Source organism: Pipistrellus hanaki (assembly GCF_964339955.1).
Source record: "Pipistrellus hanaki genome assembly, chromosome: 12".
In the NCBI taxonomy this organism is placed as follows: domain Eukaryota; kingdom Metazoa; phylum Chordata; class Mammalia; order Chiroptera; family Vespertilionidae; genus Pipistrellus; species Pipistrellus hanaki.
In genome coordinates this window covers 53,725,470-53,744,180 of record NC_140514.1, presented here as the reverse complement: position 1 = coordinate 53,744,180, position 18,711 = coordinate 53,725,470, and the positions used below count along the sequence as shown (strand labels likewise).

At 38.7% G+C, this 18,711-nt stretch overlaps 1 protein-coding gene across 1 annotated transcript in view; it reads right to left on the bottom strand.

Annotated features, from left to right (window-relative positions):
- Positions 1 to 352: 352 nt before the first annotated feature.
- LOC311630856 (testis-specific gene 10 protein-like) overlaps positions 353 to 18,711 on the bottom strand; it is a 220,543-nt gene continuing 202,184 nt past the window's right edge. The window contains exons 16-20 of the mRNA XM_084900345.1: positions 14,970 to 15,179; positions 11,385 to 11,587; positions 7,098 to 7,202; positions 6,765 to 6,914; positions 353 to 1,055 (exon numbers count right to left, since the gene is read on the bottom strand). Of these exons, the coding sequence (XP_084756471.1) occupies positions 1,031 to 1,055; positions 6,765 to 6,914; positions 7,098 to 7,202; positions 11,385 to 11,587; positions 14,970 to 15,179 (693 nt within the window). The 3' untranslated portion in view covers positions 353 to 1,030. The remainder of the gene's footprint in view (positions 1,056 to 6,764; positions 6,915 to 7,097; positions 7,203 to 11,384; positions 11,588 to 14,969; positions 15,180 to 18,711) is intronic.

Here is an 18,711-nt window from a genome sequence, read left to right as displayed (position 1 = left end):
AAATATCAGAGTGATAATGATTAAACAAGACCTAAATCAGGGCCCCGCCCTACATTATTGTTGTTATACTAAATAGTGACTATATACAATGAGAAACTGTCTACATCCTATGAATACTGTTAATGACAGAACTTTTTATTTTTTATTTTTTTTACTAAAATGGCAAGAATATAAATAGCTAATATTAGTTAAATGCAGTACTGTTCAGGCTCTTAATTCAAAATCAATGGACAGAAAAGGGAAGAGATTTAGGGGACTTTAGGGGAAATAAGAAAACACCAATGGAGATGTTACTCTGAAAACAAACAGCTGCCACAGGCAAAAAACAATAAAAAATAAGTAAAATGGCAATTAAGTTGATTGTAGTACTTTAATGTTTTAGAGAAAACTTATTAAAAATACAGATTTAAAAAATCTTACATTCTTGACAGATATAGCATCACCTGCCTTTCTAAAAAATAGTATAGGTAAACACAATTGCAGAAATGTATGTTAATCAGTGGTACAATATTATGGATTTAAAATCCTGACAATCTCCTACTATCTGTTGCTTTGAAATCAGAATGTGGCCTGGAATTTGCATTGGGCTGGGTCCAAAGTGGCATATTGAGACCCAGGCCAGTATCAGCAAACTGTGCCTGTTTTGGCAGAACTTCTCCAGCCAAGAAAGGATAAATAACTAAGAAAAATAACCATCCAATTATATGAGGTACCACGAAAGGAAAGGAAATCAGTTTTGTAAAAAACACTTTTCCTTCTTTTCATAAGCTTCTTTATTTACTCCGGATAGTTAACAGTGGGTTTTACACTCACTATTACTGTATGGGTAGAAAGAGCCACACACATTTTTATTTTTATAAGTCATCTCTGATCTCTGCAATTTGGCACATGAGAAAAGAGATTCAGAGGCACAAAGTTAATATATACATTTAACATTGTCAAGGATTCAAAAATAAATGCAATCAAATAGAAAAAAAAATCAGTTTGACATTTTGACCTTTCCCAAGGATGTGAAGAATCTTTTCGCATGTCAGAAATCTCTATAGCAAAGATTCCTATGAGAGAGAAGAAAATTGTACAGATTAATATTTTTAATTCAAAGATTTCACCATGTGTAAAAATATATTCTAATATTACTTCAGCAATACTGAAGATTTTTACCAACCTTTTTGCTCAGTTTTTACAAATGGTGATACATCCATGTCTTGGAATCATAGTCGACAATAAAAATGAATGGATTATTATTATATACAACTTGAATATAATAATATGTGCTAAATGAAAGAACATTGTGCTAAATGAAAAATATATATATCTCAAAAGTTACATAGTATTTATGATTCTGTTTCTATAACATTATCAAAATGACAGAATTATACAGGTGTAGAAGAAATTAGTGTTTGCCAAGTGGTGGGTGTGTGCTTTGACTATGAAGGGATATCATGAGGGATTGAGTTCCTTATTGCTGATGGAACATTTCAGTGTCTTGATTGTGGTGATGAAATATGGGTGGTGTGTAAAAAAAGCTGTACATACAATGAGTGCAGGCAAAAACTGGTAAAAACTGAAAAAGGTCTATATTAACATTGTACCCAATGTTAATTTCTTTGTAAGATATTGTCATTGGTAAACTGGGGGAAGAACATGGCTAACTCTCTATAACTATTTTTGCACCTACCAGTTATACTGTAATTCTTTACAAATAAAAAGTAAAATAAAACCAAACTGGTACATCCACACAATGGAATATTATTATTCAGCAGTTAAAAGGAATATGCAATAACATCTGAAATACATGAAAACCTGGGGAAATCTCAAATATGTTATGCTGAGTGAAAGTCAGACATGATAGACTACATACGATAAGATTTCATTTATATGACAGCCTGGAAAAGGCAAAGGGATAAGAAACAGACCAGTGGTAGTAGGAAAGCAAATTAAGTAAATTTATTGTCTAAAGAGGTGGCCATCAAAGGATACCATTTAAAACTAACAGCAAAAGTTAAGTAAGAAGATTCAAGATGATGGAAGAGTAGGTAGAATTTACACTCACCTCCTCCAAGGAGAACTGGAATTGCAACTAAATATAGAACAACCTGAATAATCAAGTAAAAATTAGTTGAACAGAAGTCTTATAACCAAGGATTAATAGAAGAAGCCACATCAAAAATGGGAGGAAGGGCAGAGACACAAAAAAAGGCCAATCTGCACCCACAGGTGGCAGTTGAGGTTCTGGAGGGATATCTCAATTGCAGGGGGTTTCCCATGCGAAGCATGGGGTCTCAAACCCTCACCTAGCTCCCTGGCCCAGAGCACCAGACCTGGGAAGAAGAGCCCACATAGAATCTGGCTGTGAAAACCAGCAGGGATTCTGTCCTGCACGGAAGAGGTAGGGGTATGTTGGAGAACCAAACATCTTCTTAGAGCAGCAACACACAAAATCTTATTCACAGCCAGTCACCTGTATTCCAGCAGAGAGCGGGCAGAGCAGACTAGAGAACTGTGAGGAGAGAGAGGTCTATAACTTCGGGGAGAGAGTCAAAGGGGCAGCTGCCAGGATCCCTGTGCTGAGTCCCATACTCAAACTATAGATGCCATTTTTTTGGGGTGGAGCACTCCCTTCCTTATGGCATCAGCCTGGGGAAATCCGAAAGCCCCATCCTCTCAATTCCCTGTTGCCACAGCCTGCAGAGCTCATGCTTTGCTGAGAAGTCAGCTGACAGGGCCATGGAATAGAGGTCCCAGCAGACTCAGGGGTATCCCTGACTGAGTTATGTGGCTTTGAGATGGGGTAAATCCCCCCACTTTCCTGTGAACTTGGTGGGTGCCTTCCCATCAAGGGAGATACACTAGATTCAACCTCTGGGTTCCAGGTGGCCTCATCCCGACTCTTGATGGTCCCTTCCTGCCAAGGAGGCGTGCACTGAATCTGGGACAGATTGAGTAGTGTGGCTCTAGATTGAGGTCCATTTTTCTCTCACAGAGCCCTCCCTCAACTGGCCAAATTTTGGTCTGTTTAGTCTTGAAAAACTCTGCTGGCCTTGCCCTGACTGACCACTCCCTGAGACTCTGCCCTACTACAAAGGTCTGCAGGAACCTGGCAGGCGGTAGCTAGACTTTGCATATCCTGGGACTTTTGTTGAGTGGCCTCTGACCCAGCACTGGTAAGAGTTTGAACTTGTATCAATCTGGTGAACACCACGTTTCCTATCTGGTGACTCACTGACAACCTACTGCATGCAATTTAGTTCTGTAAGAGGCTCTTCCAGTGACTGATGGCAGTCAGCAGGTGGAGGCAGGCAAAGGAAAACTGCAGATGCCTTTTAACTTTTGATGACCTGTCCCCAGGCTTGGTGCCAGTAGAAGCTGGCCTTGGTATGCAGCTTGGTCTCCCACACACATCAAGGCCCAGCAGAAGCAGCCACAATCTATGGATCACTTTGTAGCTCCAAACAAGTAGCTCTGAGCTAGTCACAGGCAGTGTGTGACATTGACATGCACCAGAGTCTCTCTCAAAATGCCCAGGGGCCAGCTTCAGACAACATCAGAGCAGGATCCAATTGACTGCAAAAGTGGCATATCCAAAGGAAGATCTTGGCAGGCACCAGACCCTGCTGAGGAGATTCTACTTTATGTGGTTAGCACCTGCACAGCACTCATACTCTGTGATCAGGAACAATCCTCATACTCAGCCATTCTGAATGTCAAACTCACTAATGAACAGGCCAATAGCAAGCACAAGACTCAATCACAACAGGAGGGCCCACATAACACACACAGGGACATTACTAGAGCACCCAGCTCAGGTGAGGAAAGGGAGTGCACCACTGGGCCCCACAGGACACCTACTACATAAGTCCACCCTACCACGACTGGGAGATATAGCTCTACCTAATACATAGAAACAAACACAAAGAGACAGACAAAATAGGAAGACAGAGAAACATGCCCAAGTATAAAAGAACAGGAGAAATCTAAAAAAAAAAAAAAAAAAAAAAAAGAGCTAAATAAAAACGAGGGCAAGCACTTTGAGTTCAAAAATATGTTTATAAAGATGCTAAAGGAACTAGTGAGAACTTCAACAAAGAGATAGCAAGCATAAAAATATATACAGAAACCATAAGAACATAAGAAGAAGCAGTCAAAAAGGCATTATACAGTATCTGAAATGAAGAATACACTATAAGGAACAAACAGTAGGCTGGATGAAGCAGATTCTGAATCTGAAATTTAGAAGACAAAGTACAATAGTAAAAAACTCTCAATTAGAGCAGCAAAGGAAAATAATTCTAAAATGAGGATAGTTTAAGGGATATTTGAGACAACATGAAGCATAACAACATTCACATCATAGAGGTACAAGAAAAAATAAAAGAGAGAGCAAGAGAGAAAGCAAGGTATTGAGAATCTATTTTAAGAAATAATGGGTGAAAATTCCCCTAACCTGGTGAAGGAAATAACATAAGTCCAGGGAGCGCAGAGAGTCCGAAACAAGATGTACCTAAAGAGGCCCATATCAAGACACATCATAGTTAAAAAGGCAAAGGTTAAAGACAAAGAGAAAATCTGAAAAGCAGCAAGAGAAAAACAGTTAGCTTCATACAAGGAAGCTCCCATAAGATTGGCAGCTGATTTCTCAACAGACACATTTCAGGCCAGAAGGGATTAGCATCAAATATTCAAAGTAATGAAAAGCAAAGACCCAAGATTACTTTACCCAGCAAGGTTATCATTTAAAATGGAAGGAAAAAGAGTTTCAAAGACAAGAAAAAGCTAGAGGAGTTTATAACCAATAAACCAGTATTATAAGAAATATTAAAGGGGTTTCTTAAAAATGAAGAAAAATGAAGAGAAAGAGACTGAGAAGGAAGAAGGAGGAGGAGGAAGAGGTGATAGAGAATGAAATGGCAATAAATTTGTATGTATCAATAAATCACTTTAAATATAAGTGGCTTAAATACTCCAATCAAAATACATAGGGTAGTTGAAAACTACCTTGATATTTACAGAATATTTTATTCCATAACAGCAGAATATACATTCTTCTCAAGTACACATGAAATATTCTCAAAGATAGCCTACCTCAACAAACAAGAATAATCTCAAATAAACAATCTAACTGTTAACTCAAAGGAATTAGAAAAGAAGCAACATCAAAAAAGCCCAGAGTAAACTGAAGAAATGAAATAATAAAGATCACAGTAGACATAAATGACATGGAGACTAAAAAAAAATACAAAAGATCAACGAAACAAAGAACTGGTTCTTTGACACAATAAAAAAAGATTGACAGACCTTTAACCAGAGTGACCACAAAAATAAATAAATAAATAAATATATAAATAAATAAATAAATAAATAATAAAAAAGAGAGAATGCAATAAATAAAATTAGAAATAAAAGAGAAGTAACAATTATAAAAGGTTATAGAAAAATAATATGAACAATTATATGCCAAAAATTGAATAACAAATTGAAATGAATAAATTCCTAGGAAATACATTCCCCCAAATTGAATCAGGAGAATCAGAAAACCTGAGTAGATGATTATAACTAATAAAATTGAAGCAGCAATGATAAAACTCTCAGCAAACAAAAGTCCTGGACTGGATAATTTCATAGGTGAATTTTACCAAACATTTAAAGAAGAACTAACACCTATCCTTCTTCAAACTATTAAAAACACTTATTTGTATCTTACTCAATTTTTTTCTTCAATATACTATAGTTTTCAAAGTACAGATTATTATTTTTTTTTTGTTGTAACAGTAAATAGGATTATTTCTTAATTTCTCTTTCTGAGATTTCCTTATTGGTGTATAAGAATGCTACTGATTTCCTGATATTTTGCCAAATTCATTTATTCTATCAAATCATTTGATGGAGGGTTCAAGGTTTTCTATGTACAATATCATGTTATCTGAGAACAATGAGTTTTACTTTCTTCTATTTGGGTGGATGCCTTTTATTTCTTCATCCTATATGATCCCTGTGGCTAGAACTTAGTTGAATATGAGTGGTGAAAGCAGACATCATGGCTCATTCTGATATGAAGGAAAATGTTTTTAGTTTTTGCCCATTGAGTATGTTGGGTCTGGTTTTGTCATATATGGCCTTTATTATGTTGTGGTATGATCCCTCTATTGCCACATTGCGGAGAGTTTTTATCATAAATGGGTGCTGGGTTTTACCAAATGTTTTTTATGCATGTATTGATATAATGAGAAGATTTTTATTCTTCATTTTGTTTATGTACTATATCACATTTATTGATTTGCAGATATTTTACAAACCATCATCCTGGAATAAATCTTTAATGTACTGCTGGATTTAGTTTGTTAATATTTTGTTGAGATTTTTAGCATCTATGTTCATCAGGGATATTGGTCTATAATTTTATTTTTTTTTGTAGTGTCTTTATCTGGTTTTAGAATTAGATAATGCGGATCTGTGGAAGTCTTTCCCCTCTCCCCCATCTCTTTCTCTAAAAATTCAACTAAAATTTAATACAAATGGATGTAGAAATAAAAAGAAAATTATATTTTAAAAATAAAATTTATGTAAACAGATAAAATAGAGATCTTTCACTTTAGAATATTTATATAAAAATAAGTAAAAAAACTTCATTTTTATGTGACTATAACTAATCCATGTTTCAATAGCACTATTCTCGACAGACTGTTACTGCGTTTCCTTACATCTTCAAATAGTCACTGTATATACTGCTATATGGACCCCAGAGAATGGACCCTTAAGCCACTCACTCTTCTAGAGATCGATCCAGGCCTCGGTCAGGAGATCGGTGGAGAGCACGTTCTGGTGAACGACATTTAGCATTTGGCTTTATCGTAGAATTCAAATAATAAGCATTACTTGAGTAATTCTGGCGGCGAAGTTCTTGCACAGCCCTTTCCCTAATGCAAAAAAAAAGTTTAAAACAAAACTTTTGAATTTTGTATTCAGTGGCATTATTAATCCAGTGGTGAAACTGAAGTTCAATTCACACTTTAAAACCTAGGCATCATGGAATAACCAGAATCTGTTGTTATCTGAGAAAGAATGCTCCCAGCCTAAATACTGCATAGAGACCAACTCACCTTTCAAAGCGCTCGGTCCCTAGCTGTCTTTTGGTAATTTCTAAGTCAGCTTCCAGTTGTGTGACGACATTCCTGAACTGAGCCACATCTCTACTCTGGATGGCCCTGTGTGGCAGAATGTAACAGAGAGAGTTGATTAGACTTTAAAGTCTAGAACATTCTGAACCATGCTGGCAATGTTTCCTTAGCTGGATCCAAGCCAAACTATGATCTTTATGGACATATTTGCCAATTTTGGGTGTAGTAAATGTACAGGTAGCCTACTTAAAAAGCTTAAGGTGTGCCAATCACATTCAGTTAGTTAAACTTTCTCTGCATCAGTTTCCTTGTGTTTACATGACGTAATATTATCTGTTATCTGTGTCTATCATCTGTTTATAGCACATTATTTTTTAGAAAAGTACTTTAAAGCATTATACTCTTAAGTAATGGTATAACCAAGTAATCAAAACCGGAATTCATATGGTCTGTAATATATTAGATCAACCATGTGCTTTGTGTACACTCAGAATTAAATCTGATATTCCTGCACACACTCTCCTCCATTTAACAGGATCTCCTTTAGGGTTAACCCATGCCACAAACCCCCATCAGATGGCGCCCTGCATCAGGAAGATAACGACGGAGACGAAGGCTGCTTGTAAGAGCGCTCTGCCCTCGCTGCTTGTTCCCAGGACGACACTCTAGGACACACAAGCTGATCGTGTTTGCCCGTGTAAGGGACAGTACTGGTCAGCCAGTCTAGAACAGAAGGTAGCCTTTAAGGTTACATTCTTAAGAGATTTCCACTCCGGCTTGAGAAAGTGACCTGGCAGAACCGATTAAAGGTAGCACAGCAGCCCAGCTGCAGCGACTAAGAAGGACTCAGTGACAGCTGCCATAACCTGCAAACAGCTTTGCAGGCTGGGCTCAGTCAGGGGCTCCTGTGAGTGCCTGATTCCCGAGATCATGGTTCCTATTCCTCCCCAGGCCCCAAGCTCAGACAGAAGGGCCGAGTTGAGGCTGGATGAAAAAGTGTTCTAGGGGAGACAGAATAGAACAGAGGCTGGGGGTCCCCATGCTTCTGTTTTTGGTGAGAGGTTAGCAACAGACCAAGTTTAACAACAGAACACTCACTATCCAGGCAGGTATTTCCACCCACCCTTCCAGCAGGGTCCTGGAATAAGCTGCTAATGGTGCTGGGATGCTGAAAGCAGCAGCCACAATCAATGCTCTAAGGCACACATGTCAAACAGAACGCCCTTGGGCCAAATCCGGCCCGCCAGGCCTTGCAATGTGGCCTGCACCGCGCTGTCATCACTGCACTCCGCTGCGTTCCATCACAATGACGCGCGGTGACATAGGAGGCTTGTGATCTCGCGGCCGCCTCGCTGGCCGGTACTTGCTATCTATTACGCATGCGCATAGATAACAAGTCACGCGAGATTCAGGAGGCGTGACCTATAGTCCGGCATCCGATGTGGTTGTGCGGGTGGCAGAGCAGAGGAGAGAGTGAGTGTGCGGGCATAAAAAATACACAGCAGAAGCTGCCAGTTCCTGGCATAAAGTGCAGGCATAAAAATCGCAACAGAATCTGCTATCTGTACCCAGCCAGGCATTTATTGACTGACTTTTTTTTCCTCCACTCCATCTGCCAAATCAAGCTATCCCTGTGCAGTTTTCAACTTTTTCCTTCTAACGCAGATTTCCAATAAACTACAGCTTTTACTGCCAATATTGATCCCAAAATGTCCAGGAAAAGAAAAGTTGACGGTGAAGGCAGACAATTTAATGACAAATGGGAAAATGAATACATGTTTGTGCTTAGAGAGGGCAAACCAGTGTGTATATTGTGTTATGAGACAGTGTCAGTGATGAAAGAGTACAATATACGTCGTCATTTTGACACCAAACATAATGTTAAGTATGGCAAATATACTTTGGAAGAAAAGCATAAAATTGTTAAAGAACTAAAAGGCAAACTACAATCACAGCAGCAAATGTTTACAAAGGCTACAGCGAAAAATGATGCTGCAGTGAAAGCAAGCTTTATAGTGGCTGAAGAATTTGCCCGTACTTCAAGGTGTTTTTCAGAGGGTGCCTTTTTGAAGCAATGCATGCTAAAAGTGTGTGAGCAAGTATGCCCAGACCACATACAGAGTTTTCAAAATGTCATTTTGTCAAGAAACACCATTGCAGATAGAGTTCAAGAACTCTCAGGAAATCTATCATCACAGCTGGCCGAACAGGCATGCAGTTATCTCACTTTTTCACTTGCTATCGATGAAAGCACAGACAACACTGATACAGCGCAGCTGTCCATCTTTATACGTGCTACGAAGACTGACCTCTCTGTCACTGAGGAACTTTTGGATGTAGCTGCCATGCATGGGACGACGAATGGTACAGATATATTTGAGGCTGTGGGGAAATCTATAAATAATTTTAAATTACCCTGGGAAAAGTTGGTGGGGCTAACTACCGATGGAGCACCTTCAATGTGCGGAGAAAAGAAAGGCTTGGTTGGACTAATGAAGGAAAGAATGCAAAAAAGTCACTGCCACACACCCTTGATTACTTATCATTGCATTATCCACCAAGAGGCTATGTGTGGAAAAGTTCTGGACATGAATGACATAATGACCACAGTCATTAAAACTATTAACTTTATACGGGCACGTGGCCTGAATCATCGCCAGTTCCAGCAGTTTTTACAGGAGGTGGGTGCAGAGCATGGAGACGTGCCATACCACACAGAAGTAAGATGGCTGAGCAAGAGCGCAGTCCTCAAAAGATTTTTTGAGCTCAGAGAACAAATTGCTCTTTTCATGGAAAGGAAAGGAAAGCCCTTGCCTGAACTGTCGGATCCCGCCTGGCTATGTGATTTTGCTATGATGTGTGACATATGCGAGCATCTCGCCCAACTGAATCTGAAGCTGCAGGGACGCAAACAAGTCATCACGAAGATGTCTGACATGATCACAGCATTCCAGCGTAAACTTCAACTATGGAAGTCCCAACTGGAACAGGACCATCTTGCCCACTTTCCTGTTTGTTTGAGTATCTCAACCACTATTTCTGGTACTTTTCCTTGCAGTCGGCTGGCTACCAAAGTTAGCCGTTTACTAAGTGAATTTGAGCGGCGCTTCTCTGACTTTAAAACACAGCACTCAGGCTTTGACATCTTTGCCAATCCTTTTACAGTTGATGTCAACAATGTGCCCTATCACCTTCAGATGGAGATAATCGAGCTTCAGTCTGACAGTGGCCTGAAATCAAGGTTTCAGGATGTTGAAATTGAGGACTTCTACCCTCTACTGCCCCCTGACTCAATGCCAGAGCTCCGACTTCATGCTGCCCGTATTCTATCCATGTTCGGGAGCACCTATCTTTGTGAACAGATGTTTTCAATAATGAATCTGAACAAAAACAAGCACAGATCACGCATTACCGATGACAACCTCCATGCTGTTTTGCGGGTTGCTACAGCCCAAGAAATAAAACCGAACATTGACTCATCGATCCGGGGAAAACGGTGTCAGACATCTAGCCATAAAACAAAACAATGAGCATTTTAGGTACATTCCAATATTACTCTTTTGCTTGATACCAATATTACTGTTTTGCTTGATAGCATGTGAGTTGGTTAACAGCACTGTTAAGGAAAAGATTGTTCCACTCATTTTAAATTCACATTTCTGGTTAACATTGTCAGTTTATGACTGTTCAGTAAACCATTCGGCCTGCAATTTAGGCTGGATTTTAGATTTTGGCCCCTTCTCTGATTGAGTTCGACACCCCTACTCTAAGGGAAGTCTTCAGTATTCTGTTAATGCAGGATCCTTCCAGGTACCTAGAATGTACCTTATAGGTACACAAGCAAACACCGTGTGGCAAGTGGGAAGATTAAGGAGCAATACCAGGTGGGTTCATATATAGAAAAATTCTTCTGGTTTCAGAAGTGTTTTTTTTGTTGTTGTTGTGTTTTTTGTTTTTTTTGTTTTTCTAATCTGGTTATAATAATTCCTGAAGTCATTATTATAGATTAGACATCTTATTATACCCAAAGCTCCACTGGAAACAATCAACACAATGGTTAAACTTAAATTTAAATCAATTTAGCTGAACAAGTAATAGAAACGAGTACTAAATTTTTGGCAAATCACAATATTTCTGGTGCTCAGTTTAATTAATGGCTAATTATGGATGCTTAAATTATATAAATTCCAGCTTTAAAATTCTACTAGCCAATAAAGTATCAAAAACTTACGGAATATGACTTTGTTATGACACTGCTAAGAAACTCACATTTTATTTTCTGCCAAACACAGGTGTTCTTTGAGCAGCTGAATCTCAGATTCCTTTTCTTGAAGCGCTATCTGAGTCTGATACTCTTTGTCCCGATTGGCCACCAGCAAGGCTTCTAGATTCTGCATGGAGATTCTCTCATTTGTCATCTGACTTCTGAGGAGTTCTATTTCAGACCGAGCAGAATCTAACTCATTCTCCATCTGTACAACAATAGGAAGATATCTATACTTATTCCCATTCATTCATTAACTGACAGATTATCAAAGACTTATAAAATTTTTGTATTATGTAATAAAATAAGAACCCCCTTTAATTTTTTCTTTTTTAAATTCCTCAATTGATATGTTTTTTATTGATTTTAGAGAGATGAATGTGAGAGAATGAGAGAGATAAACTTTGATGTGCGAGTGAAACTTTGATCAGTTGCCTCCCATATGCACCCCCAAAGGGAACAAACCTGCAACCTAGGTATGTGCCCTGACCAGGAATCCAACCCACAACCTTTTGGTGTATGGGATGATGCTCTAACCACCTGATCCACCCGGCCATGGCCCTTTTAATTTCTTGATTAGAAATATTGTCGTCCTTCTTATCAAACACACACACACACACACACACACACACACACACAGTTCATTTCTACCAACTTTTTGATCATATTAGAAAATTCATTAAGTAATGAGTTATTAATCCCAAACTGCAAACAATTTCCATTTCCAGCTTTGATTTTATTTATATATTTCTGCAAGACTGACATGGTGAAACCTGTGACTACTGCTTTTACTGTGTGAGGCGAGTGACTTATGGAGTATCATTGCATTCCATTGTTAAGAAAGACAAATGAGATTATTGCCTAGCCAGCATGGCTCAGTGATCGAGTGTCTACCTATGAACCAACTGATTCTCAGTCAGGGCACATGCCCAAGGTTGCAGGCTCCATCCCCAGTAGGGGGCATGCAGGAGGCAGCCGATCAATGAGTCTCTCTCACCATTGATATTTCTCTCACTCTTTCCCTCTTCACTCCTCTCTGAAATAAACAGAAACATACCTTTAAAAATGAGATTATTGGTGGATGGGGAGGCAGCTAGGGGAAGAACTTTCTAGACTAGATACAATTAAAAAATGATGTCTGACCAAACAAAAATATAGTGATGGTCAATATAAACTAAAATTTGCCAGAAAACAAACTCAGTAAATAAAATACAGAGTTAATATCTTAATATAAGGAACTCATACAAATTAAAGAGAAATGTGAACAGAAAATTTATAAAATATAGCTATTCGGAAACATGTGGGAAAATTTACTCTTATGAATAATCAAAGAAATGTAAATTAAAACAAGATGCTACTTCGAGTCCAGGGTATCTTCACCTTGACAGGAGGGACCTTCTGGGTTGGATGAGAATGTGGCATAGGGAGCTGCCTATGCCTCAGTGTGCTTACAGCACCCCTGCCCTCTACGAGAGGCCAGTGGCATCCCCACCCCAGCAGTGACACCCACAAAGTGTCTCCAGACACTGGGGGACAAAATCTCTTTCAGTTGAACCACTATTTCAGTTTAACAAATTGGTAAGTTTATTAGTGTATGTTGATTAACATTAAAATGGGCAATTATAATTTCATACACTCTGCTGTCAGGAATACCAAATGGAGTGTCACCTTTTTTGGTAAAAGGTTTATTAGAATATAATTTACATACCACAAAACTCACCCATTCCAAAGGCACAATTTAATTTTTTTAGAATGTTAAAAGAGTTGTGCAATAACACCACAATCTCATAATCTAGTGTTATAATTTTTCATCATCTGCAAATAAAACCCAGTACCCATTAGAATCTCCCCACATACCCACTGTCCACCACCCCAACATCTGCCTGAACTAATCCCTAATCTTCTTCTATGATCTGTCTTATTCTGGACATTTCATGTAAATGGAATAACACAACATGAGTGTGGTCTATTGTGATTGGCTTCCTTCCTTTAGCTTAATGTTTTCACAAGTTATCCATGATTTAGCAGCTATCAGTACTTCACTAATAAAAACATTAAAAAAATATTTTTATTGTTGACAGTGTTAAACACATCTCTTAATTTCTTCCCTCCTTTACACCCCTCTTCCAGGCCCCAGTAGCAAGCTAACCTCAGAGCATCTGCCTCCTGGTGGTCAGTACACAATATAGAGACTGGTCATCTGTCTGCCCCCCTGGTGGTCAGGGCCTGTGATAGTGAGTGTTTGAGTGACCTTAGCATATCATTACACTTTGATGGGTTGAACAGACAACCTGACGACTAGACACTTAGCATATTAGGCTTTTATTATATAAGATTATAGAAAAAAACATATAAACATAAATAACTAAATTTCAAGGCAAAAAGATTGTCATGAGTATTTTTAAATGCAATGAGCATTAGCCTGACCACTTAACAACTATTAGGATAGCTATTGTAAAAAAAAAGAAAAGAAAAAACAGAACTACAAATAAAAAATTTTTCAATTATTACATGTATTATTTTTCTAATTTGAAAACACCAACTAAAAAGTATTTTTAAAGAAAAAAATAAGGGCATATTATTTAAATTTTTACAGTGAGTATGAGTTACTTTCATCATTAAAATGTTTTTGCTGAAATAAAAAATAATTAAAGGAAGAGTCTGACAATACTGGCATTATACTTCATTCATAAAATATAAACAGTAAATTCTTACAGAAACCAGAGCTAGATACATGATTCTCAAATGCAATATATTCTCCTAACAAATAGTAGTCTAAGAAAACTAAAATTTCAATAGGATTTGAAAATAACAGAAATGTACACATGACCAAAATTTGTTAATTCTTCAGTTACACTACGCAACTTGTATACATATACTTTAGGATCAGGGTTCCTCCTCTCTCTCCAGATGCATCTCCAGCCATTTTCACCCATGCATGCTACACTGGCCATTGAAAATTTCTTACTATTCCCTCAAGAAATTGCTTTTACCTCCATACATTCCCTATGTTGTTCCCTCTGAATGAAACACCTCACCTCTTCTGTGCTTATTAGCATGTCCACTCCCTCCTGACACCCACGGTTGAATAGGAATTCCCTCCCTAAAACCGTGAGTATTTATTAGTATAACATTCATCCCAATGTCAATACTGAAAGGTCCTTGAGAATAAGGGCCTGTATCTTTTGAACATTATAGTCACATATAGTCATATATAGTATATATAATCAATCGAATTACAGTTTAAAAGAACCCAATTGGTAAATAAATTTAGCTTAAAAGAATGTCATTGAAATTATAATTTAGCTGATAGACCTCAACCTCATGATTCTTTACTGACTGGTATGTAAAGATGTTTCATAATCCTCCTAGCCAAAAGTAAATATGAATTATAATAAATGCTCAGAGGAAGAGTTATGTTACTTACTTGAATTGTTGAAATATAGCTGTCAAGTTAATCTCTGAGACTTAAAAAAGAAATCTAAAGGTGGAAGACAGGCTTGATATAATATTAAAAATAGAACTTTTTTCTAACCCTGTAGTAATAATAAAAATATGAAAAAATAAAACATTTTAAATGCATTACATACTATTTCAATTTCTTGATCTTTAGCAACCAGCTGCTGATTAAGAAGGTCTTTGCTTGAGTCAAGTTTAATACAAAGTTCCCTTGTGGAAGACAAGTCTGCAAGGGCAGACACCTTTTCAAACTGAACCTTCTGAAGCTCCTCTTCCATCTTCACAAGAGATTTATGCAACGTACAAATCTGGGCCTTGTAAGACCTTTCTGCATTCAAGTGCTACAAAGACAAAATTATTATTTTAGTTTTTAACTTGGAAAAAAATTACAACATGGGACATAAAATGGGGTAAATCTTTTAACGATAGTACACTTAGATTATAAGGAACTTTAGATACTACAAGTTGTAATGGATGTACAAAACACTCTGACACATACATTTGGGTTTCAAGTTTCTATACCCAAAGCCCATGAGTAAGGTGGTCAAATGGTCATATTTGGAAAACAATTTTTCCCACTTAGAAGTGTCAGCCCCAAAGCTGGTTGAAATATATACATGTTTTATTTATAGTTCTGTCCATATTTGCCACAGTTTCAATTATTCCATAATATAAATATTGTTTTTAACAACAAGTGACAAAGAAAACATTAGCCACTATTACACTCGCAATACCATTTTTTCCGATTCTTAAAGGGTCTGTTGATATCAATAATATCGTAAAATGAGATGACAACTCTCTAGCACTTACTCGTGCCTGAGGGAAAAAGACTCTAGGCAAGTATAAATTAAGAAGACATCCATTATGAGAAATAAGAGCATGTTTTAAAAATAATAATGTGAGCCTTGGTCAATGTTGCTAAGTGGTTAGAGCAACGGCCCGAAGGGTTGCAGGTTTGGTTCCCAGACAAGGGCAGGTACGTGGGTTGCAGGTTTGATCCCTGGCCCCAGTTGGGGTGTGTGCAGGAGGCAACCAATTGATATGACTCTCTCTCATCAATGTTTCTCTCTCTCTTTCCCTCTTACCCTCCTCTCTCCCTTCAATGAATAAAACCAATGAAAAAAATATCTTCGGGTGAGGATTAACAAAAAACTGGTAATAAAGATTCAAGTTATATAAATGTTTTCAAACATTCAAGATAATGCCCTCCCTTTTTTTTTTCCAGAAAAAAAGAAATCTTAATTACACTGCCACCGATAGAGAAGTATTTGTTATTATACTTAAGATAACAAAACTGAGAGGCAAATTACGACACTTTTCTGCTTCTACAAGTACAAAGTACACAAAAATTGCTCCTGGAATAAATTATTTGGTCACAATTCACTCCTACCTTTCTCCCTCCCTTCCTTCCTCACTCACTCTATTTCTCACTCATTCTTTAAATAATCTACCCATCTATTCTATATTTATTGTATATTCTATGTTTCAGTCAATGTGCTTAGATGCATACCAATGATACACAACATGGTCTCTGCTCTCATAAAGCTTTCTGACTGTGGGGGTGTCATGCATCAATCAAATAAACAATGAATATATTAATACATATTAAGCAAACACTTCTGGAGAAAGGGGTGTGTAATAAAGGAACGTGACTTAAACAGAGAGTCAGGAGAGGTTTTCCTGAGCAAATGCCAGTTGAGGTGAATGAGATCTGCAAGGTGAGCAGGTGTATTCAGTGTGTGTTGGAGAGAGCGTCTTCCCAAGTCAGGAACGCTAAGGGCAAAGCTGTGGAGGGCGTGTGTGAAAGGAGGGAAATGACACGCTCCAATAAGAGAGGGAGGCCGGTATGGCAGGAGTCCGGAGAGCACAGGGAAGAGTGAAAGGGGATGCCATTGAGGAGGTATACAAAATAGAGCCTAGGGAGTTTCCTGGAGGATCCAAGATGGCTGCACAGGTAAACACCTAATCGCAGCCAAACACAACTATTTCAATAAAATACAACTAAAATATAAAATGGACATTACCCAGAACTACAGGAAAGTCGACTGAATGGAAATTCTACAACGAGAAGCAAGGAGAAAACCAGAAGGAAGAGCGGAGGAGCTGTAAAAGCCCAAGGTACGGAGACACGCGGCGCGCACGGAGAGGACAGAGCCGGAGAGGAGGGTGGCTGAGTGCCTGGCTGGCGTTCCCTAGTGGGAAGGAGATAAAAGCTCCGACTGTGCTGAACTCCAGATCTGACTGCTCTGAACCCCAGTTCTGGGCCAGACCCTGGGGACCCAGGCTCATCCAGAGGAAGCTGGGCTGTAAGGCAGAATGGGGGAACAGTGAAAGGAGGTCCAGGAGGCGCGCACATTGCGCGCTGAGAAGGGACGGTCGGCTGTGCCACGGGATTGCCCTGGCGGGAAGGAGACGGGGACTCCAGACTGCTCTGAATGCCACCTCCAACCCCACTTCCAACTGAACTGAACCCCAGTTCGGGGCTCATTGGGGGAGAGCCTAGACTGTTTGGTTGCAGGCGAAACTCCAGGGCACTTCACTCTCAGAGGTGCTTGCAACGAGTACTGAAGGACCCTGGGGATCATAGGGCATGGCTGACGGAAGTCAAGCCTGTAGGCTCCACCCTGAAACTCCGCTCCATCAGGGAAACTGAGAAAATGCCGAGACTAGGAAATAGATCACAAACGAAAGAAATGGAGGACAAAAAGTGGCTGGATATAGAGTTCAAAACCACACTTATAAGGTTGTTCAAGAGTCTCCTAGAAAAGGCCGATAAAATAAACGAGACCTATGAGGATATGAAAAGGGATCAAATAGAAATAATAAGGGATCAACAAGAAATAATAAGGGATCAACAAGAAACAAAGAATACATTGTCTGAAATAAAAAATATTATACAGAGTCCTAAAAACAGATTGGAAGATCACAAGAATCAAGTCAAAGATTTGGAACGTAAAGAGCCAGAAGACACTGTTCCGCAGAAGCAAGAAGACAAGAGAATCCAGAAAGTTGAAGATAATGTAAGAAACCTCTGGGACAACTTCAAGCGAACCAACATCAGAATTATGGGGGTCCCAGAAGATGAGAGAGAGCAAGATATCGAAAACATACTGAAAGAAATAGTGACAGAAAACTTCCCCCACCTGGTGAAAGAATTAGACTTACAAGTCCAGGAAGCGCACAAAACTCCAAACAAAAGGAATCCAAAGAGGACCACACCAAGACAAATCATAATTTAAATTCCAAGAGCAAAAGACAAAGAGAGAATATTAAAAGCAGCAAGAGCAAAGCAGGTAGTTACCTATAAAGGAACACCCATACGACTGTCAGCTGATTTCTCAACAGAAACCATGCAGGCCAGATGGGAATGGCTAGAAATATTCAAGGTGATGAATAGTAAGAACCTACAGCCAAAAATAATCTACCCAGCAAAGCTATCACTCAGAATCGAAGGCCAGATAAAGAGCTTCACCAATAAAAAAAAAGCTAAAGGAGTTCATCACCACCAAACCAGAATTAGATGAATTGCTGAAGGGGGTTCTTTTGGAAGAGAAAGTAAATAAAGATAAAAACTATGAACAACAAATATGTAACTATCAACAAGTGAATCTAAAAACCAAAAAAATTTTTAAAAAATCTGATGAACAACATTAACTGGTGAATATAATAGAATCAGAGGTATGGAAGGGGAGTGAACTGATGATTCTCGGGGGAAAGGGGAGATGGGGATGTGGGAAGAGACTGAACATAAACTGTGCACCTGTGGATGAGGACAACGAGGGGGTGGGGAAAGGGCAGAGGCTGGGGTGGGAACCTGGTGGAGGGGAGCAACGGAGGGGGGGGGGAAAAAAAGAGGAACATCTGTAATAATAT